The 17,150-nt window shown below is 44.9% G+C and overlaps 1 protein-coding gene across 4 annotated transcripts in view; it reads right to left on the bottom strand.

Moving 5' to 3' along the window:
* Positions 1 to 9,708, bottom strand: part of Pcsk5 (proprotein convertase subtilisin/kexin type 5) — a 417,375-nt gene extending 407,667 nt beyond the window's left edge. For 3 of the 4 annotated variants that reach the window (XM_048429814.3, XM_087908042.1, XM_048429815.3), the window contains exon 1: positions 9,038 to 9,708. In XM_048429814.3, coding sequence (XP_048285771.3) covers positions 9,038 to 9,235 — 198 coding nt within the window. In that variant the 5' untranslated portion in view covers positions 9,236 to 9,708. The remainder of the gene's footprint in view (positions 1 to 9,037) is intronic. The other variant, XM_048429816.3, reaches the window with a different exon arrangement.
* Positions 9,709 to 17,150: the final 7,442 nt, after the last annotated feature.

Raw genomic sequence — 17,150 nt, 5'->3', positions numbered from 1 at the left:
TGCTTTGCATTGCTCTGACTGCTGGGAACATAAACATAGCGTAAATGAAGCACAAAACTATATTCAAGGAGCTCACTGGCTAGTGAAATGATAAAAGTATAAATACGCACATACACACATGTACACATACACCACACACACACACACACACACACACAGAGAGAGAGAGAGAGAGAGAGAGAGAGAGAGAGAGAGAGAGACAGGTTGGTCATCATTTCTTTTCTAACATGTTAGAGAGGAAGAGCACCCATGAAAAGAAATCGTTGGAGGAAAATGAGTAAATGGGGGGTTAAAACAACCTTTAATAAAAAATGAAGTGACATTTATTATTTCTTAATAATGTAACATGTTGGGTGCTATGTTAACCCTCACAGCAATCCTGTGCGGAGGAATAACGTTATCATCTCCTTTCACACATGAGGAAACGAAGGCACCAAATGCTTAAGGTGATTGCTTAGAAGTAATGGCATTAGGGCTCAAAGATCCTTGGTCCTGGATCTATGTCCTAACTACAGTGTCTTGATGAGAAAAAGATGGAGGGAGAGGACAGGCATATAGTCAGTAGGGGCAGAATGCTGGTAATGGTTTTGTCCTTGCTTTGCACGGCCTCGCAACCCAACTTTCCTACACTGTCAACAGAGCACTTGCTAAGAATTCTGGAGACCCCACTACCACTCATTCTCATCCTGCTGGATTCTCCTGACAGCACAGCTCACTGCCACAGAGCTGGGCTGGGAGGATACATCTTTTGGGACCTCTTAGCCCGCACCTTCCTGCTCTGCTCTCCCCTTCACCTATGGCCTTCCTCCTTTGCTGACTGAATGAGGACATTCCTCCATCTTATATTCACAGGCCCCCCTCTCTAGCCATGGGTCATACCTTGGCGATTCATTTCCACAGTGCAATTGCTACAAACTTCCATAGTTCATGTGGAGCTGGATGAGGGGTAAAGTCTATCTGCAGGGATCTTTACTTCTAGCCGGGGCTAAATACTCTGCTACCCACTGGAAATTTCACTACACTTGCTCCTGTACCTAATGCAGAGGATCTCAGCTGTATTCTAGAATCTGAAGGAAGGAAAGCCAGCTATTCAGAGAGAGTAGAATGGTAGATACCGCAGATTAGAAGGAAGAGGAACTCATAGGCCTAGGTCAAAAAGAGCAGCGTCCTACGAGATGAGAAACACTTGGGGATTTGATGCACAAAATGAACAGGAAAGGAATAACATGGTATTGTTCACTGAAAACCAGCTAAACGACTGGCTTTTAGGTACTCATCAAACAATAAATAGGCTGAAGAGACGACTCAGTGGGTCATAGTATGTATGGCTCTTGCGGATAAGCCGAGTTCGGTCCCCAGCACTCACATTGGGCAGCTGTCAACCACCTGTAGCTTCAGGTCCAGATGAACTTGAAGCCCTGCCTTCTGCAGGCACCTGTGTTCATGTGCAAATACACCCACACAGGCACATCCAAACACAAATCTTTTTAAATAAAATAATTTTAATAAACAAATTAAAGGGCTCCGAAGATATGTGAAAAATGACAGAATTACTGGCATCTCTTTAGTAACCATTATGTGTATACACATCTATATATGTAGAGAGATAAACACACACATACATACATACATACATGCATGCATGCATACATACATACTCATATGCCAAAACATGATGCTGTGTACTTTAAAACATATGTTAAACAAAAATCTTTAAAACTAAGGCTTAATCTATATTTCTCTCCTTGAAAATGCTCCCGGAGACTGTCCAAATGGTACAAATGAGTCCACATTCTCCAGGTCCCGAGGTGATAATTGCAGCTGCCCTGACATCCTTCTTTCTCCCTCAAACCTCACTTCTGTTAGTCACCAAAACCTGAGTATACTTTCATAGGAACTTCCAAATCTTTCCAATTTCATTATTAATAATAACCTTTATTATTCTCTGCTTCCTCCAGTCCATTATGAATATTCCCCAGGCATTACTGAGCCATACTAACTGGGCAGATCGCCACTGCTCCACCAAATGATAGTTGTAAGCAAAAATCCCTAGTCCCAGAAAATATCTCCCAATCTCCCAATCTGGGGAGACTTCCATGGTTCCTGAAGCAACATGTGCTTTAATCGCTCCTCATAGAACGTCCATATAACGAATCCTCCCTGGTAATGTTGGAAAGAGCCTAGGCATTCATGGCCTTATATAATCATATCAGTAGTGGGGTCATTCCCTGTCCCACATCTGTTTTCTCTTATTCTAGTAATAGAATTTCATTTTCCTTTAGGGAACGGCCCCTCCCCAAATGTTGGACTGCCTAGCAGAGATCAACATTTCACTCACTTCAAAGCTAGACACGTGGCCCAAGATGACCCACCCATGAACCACTATCCCCCTGGACAAACGACTGGCCCAAATGTGGGGGACATGACCCCATTCCATGGTCAGAACATACTATACTCCTCCTGGGGTTTCAATGCCACCGCTGGGTAGAAGAATTACTAAGGCTCACATGAGTTCTGATGTTTTGTAGACAACTGTTGCCTGAGAATGAAGCGCACATGGGGAAATGAAGAAATCACAGACATTACCATCCCCTCTGGCTGCTGAGCCAGACAAGCCCACAATCACTCTGTTAAAAACAAAATCACTTGGCTGTAGATTCCAGAACTGACAGTTACTCACACGAAGAAGGCACACAAATGCCTACGAACTGACCATGAGGCACACATGCTGGACTGCCTTAGATACATGTCTGTCTGCACTGTGAACATGCCTAAGGTCAAACTCACTGCTACTTCTGTAATAAAACAAAATAACGCTGTAGTTAATGAAGTTAGTTTACATCAGAATAGACTTCGCTATGAAAAAAAGTATAGAGCACATAAATAAAGTTCTGTCCAAGAATTTCACTTCATGTTTTCAGAACTGTGAACTAAGACATATAGATCTATCTCAACTAATAAATTCCCTTTGTGTATTCATCCATTGGCCAGTTCGTGTATTTAAGTGACAGCGGTTGGGTTCTGGATACCCGTACCTGACATGGTTCCGTGTGCCTTCTTTATAGGCCTTCAATGTTACAAGCTTTACTCCCCCATTATCCTTTCATACACATTCACAGCGGGATTAAACTTAAAGGCTGTTAGTTTAATTATTGAAACAAAAAGTCTTGTAAGCCCTATACTGTACATAACTGGTAAACGCCGGGCCTGCCTGTCCAACCAAGAGACGGTATTCATGGTTCTCAGGCATGAACTTAGGTAGCCCTCAGTCTCCTCTTAGGGAAATCAGGCACAATACTGGCTCCTCTGCCTTTTGTCCCTGATTACATCCTGAAGGGAGACCGCAGAAATTTGGAAAGTCACAACTGTTCTGCTCCACAGGGCCCCCAGTAACCACAATGTTCATCCGTTTTCTTTGAGCAGCTCCTGTCATTCTCTAGGGTCCTGACAGAGCGTAAAGTGCTCTTGGTGCACCGTTTTAGCCAAATATCCATCTTCATTATCAGTGCTCCTGATTTTAACAGCAACCCCCTAAATGAACTGAACAGCGGTGCTCTACTTTATCAACAAGGAACAGGGCCAGGTCAGTTAAGCAAAGGAACAAACACACACACATACACACACACACACCCCTCTACTCTTGTTTTCTTTCTGCTCTCATTTTTCTCTGGGGATTCATTCAGTCTACACGTTTGTTGATATTAATTGCTGTCTTTGGTACTCTCAGATGTAGAGCTGAGTTCTGCAGAAACTAACGAGAACACTGCACAAGTAATTTCATCCTTAACTGTGCAATGTTTATTTTTATAAAACCCAAAATGGACAAACACATCAGCATCTACTATCTTCCAGCATGCATGAATGTCCATAGGCCTTCATTTTTATGACACGGGAAGCCAAAGCCAGCTTGTCATCAAATCAACCTGCATGAGCTGAGTGATGTGGTCGCCAGGCAAAACAATACCTGGAGACACTTCAGCCTTGGGAAGAATCCAGACTCTACCTCACAGGACTTGAACGAATAACACAAATACCCCTCCCATCCCAAGGGGTGTTTCTGGGTCAGGACTCCCTTTCTCTGGACATTTTCCCAGCATACTATCCTGCTTCTTTGGCTGACCTTTAAAGCTAAAACCTCTGGAACGAAGCCCATGAGAGATTGTGATAAGGCAAATTCAATGGCTTTGGGGCTCACAAAAATGTTTCTCTAAAGTTAAACAGAACCCCAAAGGCCTCATATAAGCCATTCTTTGTCTATGAGGTTAATACAACAGACCCACACACACACTCCACCATCGTCAGGCTACAGCCTCTGATGGCTTTTTCTAGTCAAGGTTTCCCTGTTCTGGTTCAGTCTCATCATGAGAAACATGCCATGTGAGAGCAGCTAGCCAAGGCAGGGCTGAGGTTCTTGGCTGTGAAGAGCTATCCTGTGCGAGGCCAGATGTATCACACAGGGATCAAATGGGATTAACCATCCAACCACTCTCGCGTTTACAACATGCCTACAAATTTACCAGGGAAACTCAGTCCACTTGCATACAGCCTATCAGGCTAGCCATGCACACCCAGAACTCACTCTCTGACACTCATCAGCATTTAAGAATCCTATTATTCACAAGCCAAAATTAACCAGGAAATCAGGCAGCAGTATCTTTGAACAAGGTTCTTCCCGCTCAAGATTGTTTCCTACTTATCTGGAAAATCATTCTGAGTTTACGTGTACAAATAACATTCAGTTCAAATGTGATTAAACATAATATTTCAGTTCAAATGTGATTAAACATAATATGCTAATACAAAATGCTTTATAATATATATAAATATGATATAATTATCCTTCAGATATTTTCAGTTTCAGAGTGCATCTCATGTAGCCCAGATTGGCCTCAAATTTACGATACAGGTGAGTCTGACCTTGAACCCCCAATCCGCGCACCAGCGTGCCTACTTTATGAGGTACTAGGAACTGCACTCAGCTCTTTGTACAATAGTATCAGCTAAGCTCCACCCCCAGCCCTTCACTTCGTACTGCCCTTTCCTTCCTTCTATCTCAAGCACAGGAAAATGAGGGAAGATGGTATCATCCAGGGCAATCGACTCTCGTTGTTTAGGTCCAACATAAAACTGCTTTGGAAACAGTCTTAAGTGAAATAGAAAATCACTCTCCTCATGTACAAAACTCACCTAACTCAGCCATGAAAAAATTCACTTCCTTGACATCTGTGTATCTTCCATTAAAAAAAAAAAAAGTCCTTCTTTCATCATATCTAAATAACATTTAGGTCTCACTTATTTCAACCTGTCCCCTCTGATTCGAATTCAAGGAATGTTTTCCCACAAGCCTGTGTGCTGAGCAGCACATAGTGACCCTGTTCTATTATCTCAAGGTTTATCATCTTACAGATGGAGGCACAGGGGTGCCATTAAGTTCCGTGACTTTCCCGCTCACAGCCTTGCTCGTGGCCTCTGTAGCCTCCACGCCCACATGCTCACTGGGGGAGCCCCTGTGTAAAGCAAACCCCAGGGTAGTTTCCAGCTGGCTTTCCCCTTGTGGAAACCTGCTCAAAACGTGACATGGCTGATGGTGAGGAGGGCTGCTATTGGCAATCTCCGGCTTGGAATCGATGATTATAGGCAATTCATAGAAGGATAAATACAGCAACTGCGCACTGCAAACCATCTGTTCACAAGAGATCTTCTCCCCGGATTCAATTAACGAGAAATTCATTCCTCTCTATACAGATCTCGTCTACCAACAATTAATAATATGTACCTGACCTTATTCCTTTATGGTTCCTGCCCTAACCAGTAGAGTGTTAACTCAAAGACTCAGAGGATACAATTAGTGGCAGCGGACAAAGGCTTCTTCTTACCCCAGGCATGCCAACAGCCATGAATATCACCTACCCTTCGGCATCCCATTAGGGGTTGGTAGTTCTAAATACTCCAGGGGCTCCTATTCGGAGCTCAGCTTGCCAACTCCAGGCCTCCCACAGCCGACATAGCAAGCAAACCTTGATATAGGCTGGCACAACAGCCACCACTAGCAAGGACTATAGCTGGGCATCACTTCAGAACTTTAAACACAAGCCATTCATAAAACCTAAGAAAATATAATGCTGTCTCCATAACCAGAGGCAAGACAACCCTCATTACTGCTCCCTTCTAGAGGGCCTTTCTGCTTGTTTGATTGCTTCTCCCGTTACTCTGCATGTCCTATCTTCCTGGAACAGGAAAGAGATCCACCTTCACTTTTCTGCAGAAATCTCCAGGCCAGAAATTTTACCCTTAAATGCTAACATGCTACGCAAAACACTGCATTGATATTCTAAGCAGACAGCAACACTGTAGCTTGACCATGGTAAAAATTCACTACTTTCCTCGCCTAGGATATCATACTGCATAATACATGCTACCAGGATCATAAATGACTTCAGAAACAATAAACAAGTTCTTGATCGAATTTGTGATACATGAGCGAACTCCCCGGACCCCCAGCACAAAACATGAAAACATTCCAGGAACACTGGCAAATTATTTACTGCCCTAAGCCGAACCACAGCTGGTTTATTGCTGGAAAGAAAGAATCACAGAAGGATGTCCAAAGTGTTAAAAGGTCAGTGCAGTAAAGGATGAATACGAAATACATTCTGTCCCTTTACAGTGCCATGATGGTGCACAGGGGAACTCAATTGACCCTGCCTAAGCCAAAAGCTTTGTGCTCCTTTGCTTTGCCCGAAAATGTTTTACTCTGTACAATAGCAGATCTTTTTACACTAGTTATTGCAGCAATTCAGGGGTCCTCTGCAATCCCTGGGAGAGCTTTATTCCCACAATGGGATTGTAAAAACTACAGTAAATAGTAGTTAGTGTTATGCATAGAAACTTCCTTAGTTTTACTTTTGACATGGAAAGCCGCGGCTCTTGGCTATAAAGACATCTGTAATAAGTCAGAAGAGGTTAAGGGACACTGGCATGTTTGCTTGTTCAAAGTGGATGAGAGCACGTGCTCCCCTCTCACTAGAGGCCCCTGGACTCTGCAATCTTAGCTCAATTCTGAGTCCAGGAGGACAGAAGTGTCTCTCTACCCTTGCAAGTTGAGAAACCTCCCATTATCAATGAGTCCAGGTCCTTCTGAGCAAATACTAGTGTATTTGCAAATACTGAGAATTTGCTTCCTGTCTACCAACTAGAATTCAGGGAAATGGGGATTTTACTCTTTCTTTCTGCACACTGGATAGAAGGATTCTTTAAGCAACAAGATCCCCAAAGGAGTCATCCTGGACCAGAGTCTTAGATTCCAATCATGGCTGTACAGTTGGGGGTCAGTTTCCTGTCCCAGTGTCCTGGTCTGTTTTATGCCAATTGTGCACCACGGTTGTTTTTGAAGAAGTATGGCTTTGAGAACTTAGCCTCCAAATGCGGCTGGCAAAGTAGATGCTTAATGTTGGCTGAAGTGAAAATGTCTCCTGAAAGATTAGACAGATGTGTTCTTTATGTCTGTTAGCCTTCCTGTAGGCGCTACTGAGATTTATTCCGTGCTAAACTGTAAGATTTGGTTAAAAGACCTAAATGAACTCCGTGTTTCTTTCACAGAAGAGGTAGAACCCCAAGAGGTAATTCTCCTGCAGGTGGCAGACACTCCAGTAACAAAATCTGGCTGGGTGCTCTAACTTCTTCAGGGGACTCAAAGAAGCGACAGGGACATAAACCATGCCCCTTGCCCTGGTCTCAGCCCTCCACTGGCTTCTCTGGAATACATCCTCCCTCTGGGAGGATAAAGAGAAAGACCTCCCCCTAGCTCTGTCCTCTGTACTGGCACAGCTCCTCCCCAGCTTATTTCTAGAAGCAGGCAAAGGAGTTCATCCCCCCTGTGGATTTCCCCCAGTGGCCAGAGCGGGGCAGGGGCTGGCCCAACATCCTAGGCACCCACACGGAGTTCAAACGAAATGGTCTCAGAAATCATCCTTGCTCTCTTGCTTCCTCAACATCAATGGTCACCTTCCTAGGATCCCAATGGCCTGGAAACACCGTGTGAACGCTCCAAAACGCCCCTGTGGCCCTTGGGCTTTACACTCAACCCCATTTGAGCTACAACCGGACTCCCTCCTTCGAACAGTCTCAAAGTTGTGAGGTCCTTAGGAGGGGCACTTAGAGAGCACTCTCCAGTCCCGTTTCTGGTAGGGGCATGAGAAAGAGGACAAAATCCAGGGCTTTTAGGCCAGAATACAAATCGGTAGCGCTGGCCAGGGTCCCATAAAAATGTATTGGCATTTCCCTCAGGATAGCGAATGGAACGAAAACCCACCAAAGGCACCTCATCAAAACATTCCTGCGACACGCTGCAACAGGGTACCTCACGTTCCACCCCAATAGAAGATTTCCAAGTTCCCCTAGCGGAACCCAGCCAGTGGCTTTCAAGGTCTCCCAGGTTCCTCCCCACCCAGCTCCGGGGGCCCACATTTGGATCCCAGCCAGGCGAACCAGCAGCCAGGACCCCTCTAAATTCGTGCTTCCCTTCTGGTGTCCCGCCCCCTTCCTCTCTCCTCCCACCCCAGCTCCAGCTGAGGCGCTCCAGGCTCCCCAGAGCCCAGCAGTTCTGTGGCCCAAGAGGTTAATCCAGGCTTTCTCCTCCTAGTTGGGTCCAGAGGCGTTCTCACTCTTTGGCCTCGCAAAGGTCTCTACCTTCCCTGCCACGATTACTCGCAGGGGTGTTTCCTCAAGCTAGTAGCCCTCCTGGACTGTCCAAAGGTCCAAGGCGAGTTGAGTCAGAGCAGAGACACTCCAGATTTTCCAAAGACCCTACCTGTCCCTCACAGTTTGTTAAAAAAAAAAAAAAATTAAACAGGAATCCCAGCAACTTCGGGGCATGTGTGTGACTGTGCAAGGAACGGGCGAGAGCATCGTCCCAGAGTTAGGGCCGTAGCTGCAGAAGTACGTCTGGAAAAGGGGGAGGGGTCCAAGGAGAGGGGACAAGAAGTCCACAACAGCTAGTTTCTAGATGCAGTGTCTGAGTCACCGGGGATTGGGTTACCTGTCCTACGTTGATGAATCCGTACTTGCTGGCTATGCGGTCGGCCTCCGTGAAGCCGCCGGCGATCTTCACTGCCCAGTGGTTGGTGTAGACGCGCGTCCGGCACACTGGGAGCAGGCAGCCTGCGAGCAGCGCCAACACACACAGCAGGTCCCGCCGTCCGGAGCAGCAGCAGCGGCTCCCCCAACCCCAGCCCATGGTCCCGGCGCCTTGCTGCCTTTGCTCGCCCGGCCGCTGGCTCGCGCGCTGAGCGGCGCGCACAACTAACTTCTCCGGCCTGGGCCGGCGGGGAGCGCAGCCGGGAGCGGTCGGTAGGAGGCAGAGAGTCGGGGAGAGGAGTGGAACGGAGCGGAGCTGCGAGCCCCTTGCAGGCTCCTAAACCATCCCTGGGACAGCGGGGACCCGGGCTACAGGCTCTGGGCCGGCGGGGCGGTGGGCGAGCACTCCCCGGCTGGCACAGGAGGAGGTGGAGTGGGACTGGCGCCTCCGCGGGCTCCCTGGGCTCCGCTCCTGCACTCTTCGGCTGCCTCTCGTTCCTCTCGGGGGCCCCCGGAGCGCGGTGGAGACGACCGGCCCGAGCTCAGACAACGACCAGGCGTCCCCGCTACTCGCTCGCTCGCTCGCCCGCTCGCTGCGCTCCCTCCAGCTCTGAGCAGCGCGCGGCGACTGTGAGTGGCGACGGTAGCGGCGCCCGCTCCGCATAAATGACTTCCCCCGCCCCCGGAGCACCCCTCCTTTCCCTCCTCTCCCTCCTCCACTCCTCCGTCCTCCACGAGCCCGGCTCAGCCAGGCGCCACCCAGGTCCTAGCGCCTCCCGGTTCTGTAACCTCTAGGGTTGGGGACCGCAAAACCCAGTCTCCCCAAAGAACTGAGAGGAGAGCACCGCTAGGGTCGTGGTTTCTATTCTTTTCTCTCCACCAGGATGGATTTGAATTAATTTGCCACTACTCTGGAAAGTCTAAGATTTACAGGATGATAAGAGGGAAGCATGGCAAAGATTCATTCATACCGGCTCTAAACATCTTGTACTAACTAAGCATTTTAAGGTCACTGGTGTCTCAATTGCTGAACAAATAACTCGAGATTTTCATTCGACTGATTCTTTATGCTTTTCGGCACGTTCTGCTCCCAGGAGAAGCTGCCACACAGGACAGTTAAGTCTTATCCACTCTTACAAAAGCCAAAGCCAAGTCTGTCGCCTGCTGACTTTAGAGATACTTTGATACTCAGCAGCAGCGTCACAGGAGAGTGAAATCCCAGGCTCCAAATGAGAAAAGATAGCTCTACGGATATCTGGAATAGTAGAGGATGGGCAAGTGTCGGTTCCAAGGGAGTGGCCGTTCGTCGAATGGGCTTCATATTCCTCATCAAAGGGAGTTTTCCAACTTTCCAAATATGACTTGGGAACAGCGATGGACGATACTACAAAAAGGATCATAGAGAAAGTCGGATGAAATACAATGAGTTCAGACAAAGCAGGGAACCCTGCAGGACCTCTCCAAGCTTCTCCAACCATACTGTCTTATTGCACGTGAGGGGCCAAAGAGTGGCTTACTGTAAAAAAGAAAAATTAGACCTCGTGAAATGGTTCGCCTGGCCTTAAAAGGACTGACTGTCCTGAATTCCCACCTCCCTTTCCCCTCTTCTCCCATTCCTTATCTTTCTGCCTAAACACTAGTTGAATGTGTCTGAGATTAACCCATTGCAGGATGATTTTATCATGTGAAGCATACCTGCAAACTTAATTCTTCTAGTGCCTTTGAGCATAGATTTTATGGCATTTTGCCTATTGTATAAACATGCTATAATTCTGAATCTGACAAACAAACTCAAAATAACAATATCCCTATATTGCAGTTCATAGGTAGATGAGAAAAACGGATACCCTTTTCAGAAGGATGTGTCTTCTATTGATTGGTTTATTTGGCCGGTTTAACACATCTGTATGAGGACCTGGTATGGTTCCTCTCACATTGTGCTGAACATTGTGATGGGGGGGGGAGGACAGACAACACACAAAATATTAGTGGAATTTAGGTTCAGAATTTTCAAAAGTAAATGTGGCTCATTGTTACTCCCATTGTTTTTGTAAAGGGAGAAACATAGGCACTATGCTTGGTTTTAAAGTGATGGTGTAGTCTGGCTACTGGCCAGTCCCTGTGGACACAGCTCTTAACCCCCACACCCTGGACTGCAGGGTAAGGGGCAGGGAGAGAGGGAGAGAGGTTGGTCTGCTAACTGCTAACTGCCACCCTGAGCTTCTGCTGCTGGGCTGCTAAGTCAATGAGCTCCAGAGAGAACAAGAGGAGCTCACTGAAGATCTCTTTTCAGCAAGTCCACAAGGAACAGAATTGGGGGGATTTGCTCTCTGTGGGGCAAAAGAACTTGTCTGACCTTGTTCAGCAGGAGGAGGCTCACAGCCCAAAGTACTTTGAGAGTCAAGTTTGAAGCATGGCCTTGAGATTTCTCTCTAGGACTCTGGAAGTCTCTCAGCAGCACACACACACACACACACACACACACACACACACACACACACACACAAAGCAAGCAAGCAAACAAACAAACAAAAACCACATCTCTTGAAAGCCCTGTTGCCTCTGGACTTGAGCTGGTGAATGAAATAAAGCGGAATGCCCGAGTCTCCTGAGGGCTAAACACTGTTTCCCTGGGATTGACAAGACTGCTCGCTGCTAGTTTTCCTTTGCTGTGTTTACCTTTCTCTCTTCACTAACACTCTTGCATCCCACATGTGTGTCCTACCTGGCATACCCAAACACGACAAAGGTAGAAAATGGCGGAAATCACGTAGTCGATTCTTGGACCAAGGCTTAGTTTCTTAAAGGACATTTTCCTCTTTGGTATAAGTATATTTTTTTAAAAAAAGTCCAGCTGATGAGATGGTATTTACCACCACACCTGGAAACCTGAGTTCGACCCCCAGGGCCCACATGGTGAAAGGAGAGACCTCCACTCCATCAAGTTTTCCTCTAACCCTCCCAAGAACAGACATACACAGACACCATGCACGCACACACACACAACAAAACAGTGTACCTGTATGACATCCCTGTCTTTTGATAAAGACACCTCCACCTGCTTTAGAGTCTTCATTAGCCCTTTCTCATCCTTGAGTGGAGTCTCCCTGGGTCAGGAATGACTGTCAGATCAGGACTAACAGCTAGAGAAGAGGACTGGTTTGTTTTGTACCTCTAGGTCCATGCTGGTTGTGACAGTCAGCTTTACCACAAATACTCAGAAACTAAAGGGAAAAGGGAGCTGAGGGCATTATGGTGGCTAGAGACAGGCAGTCCACGTCCAAGGTGGATGAACACTGCTTTTTTTTGTATGCAAAGAATAGCACCTTAAGGTCTGACCATAGATGCTCCCTCTATAACTGCCATATGGTGTGAAGTCAGGCAGTTTTACATTGTTACCTGTCTTATAATACCTATAAGATACGACTTCACAAAGAGGCCCCACTAATGTTTGGCATCCCCGCCAAGACCTAAAATAAACTTTACGTGAAATCTAAGCAGCAGTGTCAAAGTAAACAAGAACTCCATAAGGGCGTATCTTGACATTGCACACTGAAATTATTCTGGGAAGGCTCTGCATGATAGGATGCTTCATGTCTTCCCAGATGAGAATTAACCTTTAAAATTTCTTCTAGGCTTAAATTTTGTAAGTCAATGATAAATTCATAATGAATACTTTGGAGCTGACCAAGGGGAAAAAATGGAGCTGTATATTTCACAGCTCAGTGGAAGAGTTACCCAGTCACGTGATCCCAAACAGCTTTCCAATATGTGAAATTCAGGGAGAGCAATAAAAATTCATCAGATTTAATAATGGTAATAGTAATAAGTTATGCAAATAAGCCACATTTATTAGGCATTTGTCATATGCCAGGCGCTGAGCCAAATATATTTCAAGTCCTAGTATCATTCACAGAATATCAAAGTTGAAGGGGACTTTAGATAGCACATCATCCAATTTTATTTAATAGATAAAATCACGAAGTTCAATAGATAGCCACTTTGAAAGACAGTAATCTAATCAGAGAAAAATACATTAGATGGAAGAATAATACAAATAAAACAGAGAAAAGGCTACATTAGTCAACGACAGTAGTGTGCTATGAACTAGAATTAGCATTATCCTCATATATACTCGGGCTAGCAAAACAAACACAGTCAGGAAAACAGACATTTGACTTCCCCTCAGACGTCTCAGGTGTTGAACCAACACCGCTTTAAAAATATGATCCATGATGCATAACCTCCCCAAGACAAAGGTTAACTCAAAGCTTGTTGTCACATTTACTACAGAAATATATATTTTGTGATCTTAAGAAAAGACATATCCTGCATGCCTTCGGAAGCCTGAGTTATTTCTTTGACACATTCAAGGGTGACTTAAAAGGACATTGTTGACTACCTTCTCTAAGCATTTAAAGCCTGGTGACAAACTGGTCCTCAGGAAGCTCTCTTTAGTGATACCGTTTTATGACAATATCTGTAGACATCCCCTCATACACCAAAAAATGCTGAACGTTAGGTAGGTGTGGCAGCAAAGTAAGTGATGCCTCCTGGGGTCATTATGTCTTAACCTGCTAGGCTACTGGTTACTCAGCCTATTCAAGTTTAATGCGCCTTGAAGAGAACGCTGTAACCAGCCTTACTATGCCTTGGATTTCCCATGTAATGAGCTTTTACAACCTCAGCCAATGCACAGCTTTCATTTAAGCTATGTATTGTTCCATGTCCCCTACCCAGAGTAATATAAGTATGTATGTATGTGTGTGTTGTGGTAATCGCTTGCTAAAAGCAGCCAACATATTGGAAGCACATTGTACAACAGAAATCCTCTATACATATTAGAGAGAATGTGTTATGTCTGTTTGTGGTTATGTTTGCTATTTGAGTTGGTTGGGGTCAATAAAATGACTTCTCCCCGAGTAAAAGTCTGTTAAAGGTTTCTGTAAAAATCTTTCATTCTTTTTCCATGCCGTGTGTGTGTGTGTGTGTGTGTGTGTGTGTGTGTGTGTGTGTGTGTGCTGTTTAATAAGTACAGAACAAAACTCTTTGTTGGGGACAGCAAAAGACACAAACAGACACAGATGGATCAGTAATCACGAAGTACAATCAGATAGAACACACAGGAGAAAAAAGAGAGATTCATTTGGGCTCACTCTTGGTCAAATTAATCCAAAAGGAAGTCTGTGTTTTCATTCCTTAATGTGACACCAACACATTTTGGTGCCTCTGAGGTCATCTTTGATGTGCTAACCTACACAGCTTTCCAATTGGAACAGGAAGTGAGAAGGTTGTGGATGAGTTATTTCTCTCAAACGGGAAAGAAATGAGACAGCTTAAGTGTCTTTTCCTAGCTTCTAGCTTCTAGTTTCCATCTAGCTTGTTCCACAGCAATGTCTGCTCCATGATGGAAGTGGTGGATGGGGTTACTGTGCTCCCACCCTGCTTGAGTCTCTAATTGATGGTAAAGTGGTCAGGAAAAGGATGGAGAAAATGAAAGGAACGGCTTTAGAGCCTGGGATTTTCCCCCTCAGAAAGTCGAGGTCCACAAGCCAATGGCAGGAGTGTTCCAGCAAGAGTAAGCCCCACCCCATTCTCTTTCTCTCTTCAAGATGGCTTCACTCTTTAGCCAGGCTTCTGTGGAACTCACAGAAGTCCACAAGTCTGAAGTTCTGGGTGAAGGGTTTGCTCTCTCTGTAAGTCTGGCTCTGGAATCTGTCTTTTTTAAATATTTAATTGTCTTTTTTATTCTCTGGTTTCTCCCAGATAATCAGGTCTTTAATAACAACCAATTCAACAACATGGTCTTGTTGGGAAGATGAAGCTAAAAGTGCCTTAGGAATTAGAACACATTCTAAGGGAATACTCTCATTCATTGGTGCCCAAGTGAGAAATTCTAAAATGATACATACTCACTTCTACATGCTAATCTGAAACAAGATAGACTAAGAAAATACATTTTATAAGTACAAATATATCCCTTCCCACACTCGTAGCCTTAAGGCATTTGCAAACAGGGAACTGACACGAATGTACACACTTCAGGTTGCTCACTTGCTGTAGCCTCTCGACACAATCAAAAGACACGGCATCTTTATTCCTTTTCTCGGTGCCTGTTGACCAAATGCCTGACAAGAAGCAACTTTGAGAAAGAAAGCTTAGTTGTGGCTCACAGTTTGAGAGAAATCAGTACATCCCAGAGGGGAAGGTACCCATGGTGGGTGGCTCCAGGTTGCAGGAGTGTGGAGCTAGAAATCGGCACTTCCTCAGACCTCAGTTAAGCAAGAAGCAGAGCATGAACAGGAATGGTGCCTAGCTATCAACCTGAAAGCCCTTCCCTAATGACTCACTTCCTCCAGTGAGAACTCTACCTGTAAAGATTCCACAATGTTCCAAGACAGCATGACCAGCTGGGGTTCAAATATTCAAACTCATGAGCCAATGAAGACAATTTTCATTCTAACTACAACATAAGGTAAACAAGAGATATAGGAAGCTAATGCTGGTGTAACATGACATATTGTTTCTCAAACAACTTTTCTTTAAATAATTTGAAGGAACAGTCTAAAATAACAATAAAAATATAGTATGTGCATAAGCACGTAACCTAGTTATTATTAAATTGGAAGACTCTGGCAGCAAGTAACTGCATGTGCCCTACTTTTATACACCTAGAATGTAGTGCTTTCTTAGGCCAGCAGCATCCAAAACATGAGGCATGCATTGTGCTATGGTGTGGTAATGGCTACCACCTAACTGGTGATGTTCATTTTTTCAGCTCCCTTTAAACTTATGAGCATATTGTTATCTGGGGGAGCTGGGCTGAGATGACATCATATGGTGTGTGCCTCTGTTATATTGGATCACTTTGGAAACCGTGTGTAGATCACTATCATTCTATGAGATATGATCCATCTCACCTCTGTTGTATGCAGATTGCAGTTATTATTCAGGCACTGCACAGTCTTCTTGTTGTGTTTTTTACCCTGCAGAGTTCCATGCCGTCATCTCAGACTTCTAGTACTACACAAGCAAAATGTAAACCTCTTTGTTCCTATAGATTTTAGATTCACAATGAAGCCATTTGTCCTCAAGAGCCAACCCTCTCCCTAGCCGTTTCTTGGACGAGGCGTCTGGCTGAGACTTATGGTGACCACTTTATACACCAAGAACAGCAGCAAAGTTCTAGTTTCAAACGGTTATCTTACACTTGAGAATAACTTACCAATAAAGTTGTTTTTCCTAAAAAGCGGTGGAATACATTCAGCAGAAAGCTCCGATTTCAGATTTCTTAAAGTGCATGATATTCTTCATTGGTATTTATAAGATCCTTATCATTACCCCAAAATAGATACTGCATAAAGACAGGGAGGAAATCAGATTCTAGTGTGAAACCTGGCAAGTGCTACCCTTTAAGTCCAGTGACTTATTTGAATTCCCTTGCAGTTCATGAGACAAGAGTCTAAGGAGTGATTAAAGACAAAGGCAGACTTTCTTTAATTGTTCTCCAAATATGAACAACATTCTCTTGTTTCATAGATATGTTAAATAAGGCTAGACCGTAAATTGCTTCTACAAAGGCTGAATATTGCCTCTGCCAGTGAAGCTGAGATTGAATTTCCGGATCACACTGCGCCACGACACAGCTTGCCTTCGGGGACGGAGAACTCTCTCTCCAACGACTCTTTGCTTATTTATTTAAAAGTGAGAACATGTTTCAAGCTCCAGAAAGACACTAAACTGTGAGAGGTGAGCAAAGATTGAATCCACTGCAGGGAAGCAGGAAATCCATTCGTCACCCTTTATCACTTCTGATTCTGCCATTGTGGTCCTTTTGTGTGCATCCGCACAGATACAAGTTGGCAAGTTCATGGACTATTTGCATGTTGACATTTTGGCAACAGCATGAAAAATGAAAAGAATTTTCTGGAAAATGTCAGCAATGCAAAACACTGACATTCTGCAAAACGGGGGCAAGCAGTATTAGGAAAAGATCTTAAGGATGGTTGAAGTTTAGACTTCAGGATGCAAAGGAGTGGCTTAGTAGACATCAGGCGAAAGAGGAAAGTAAAATT

The sequence above is a fragment of the Myodes glareolus genome, chromosome 7 (genome assembly GCF_982192425.1).
Source record: "Myodes glareolus chromosome 7, mMyoGla1.1, whole genome shotgun sequence".
Taxonomy (NCBI): Eukaryota; Metazoa; Chordata; class Mammalia; order Rodentia; family Cricetidae; genus Myodes; species Myodes glareolus.
The sequence above is the reverse complement of the archived record's forward strand: the minus strand, read 5'-3'. Positions and strand labels throughout refer to the sequence as shown.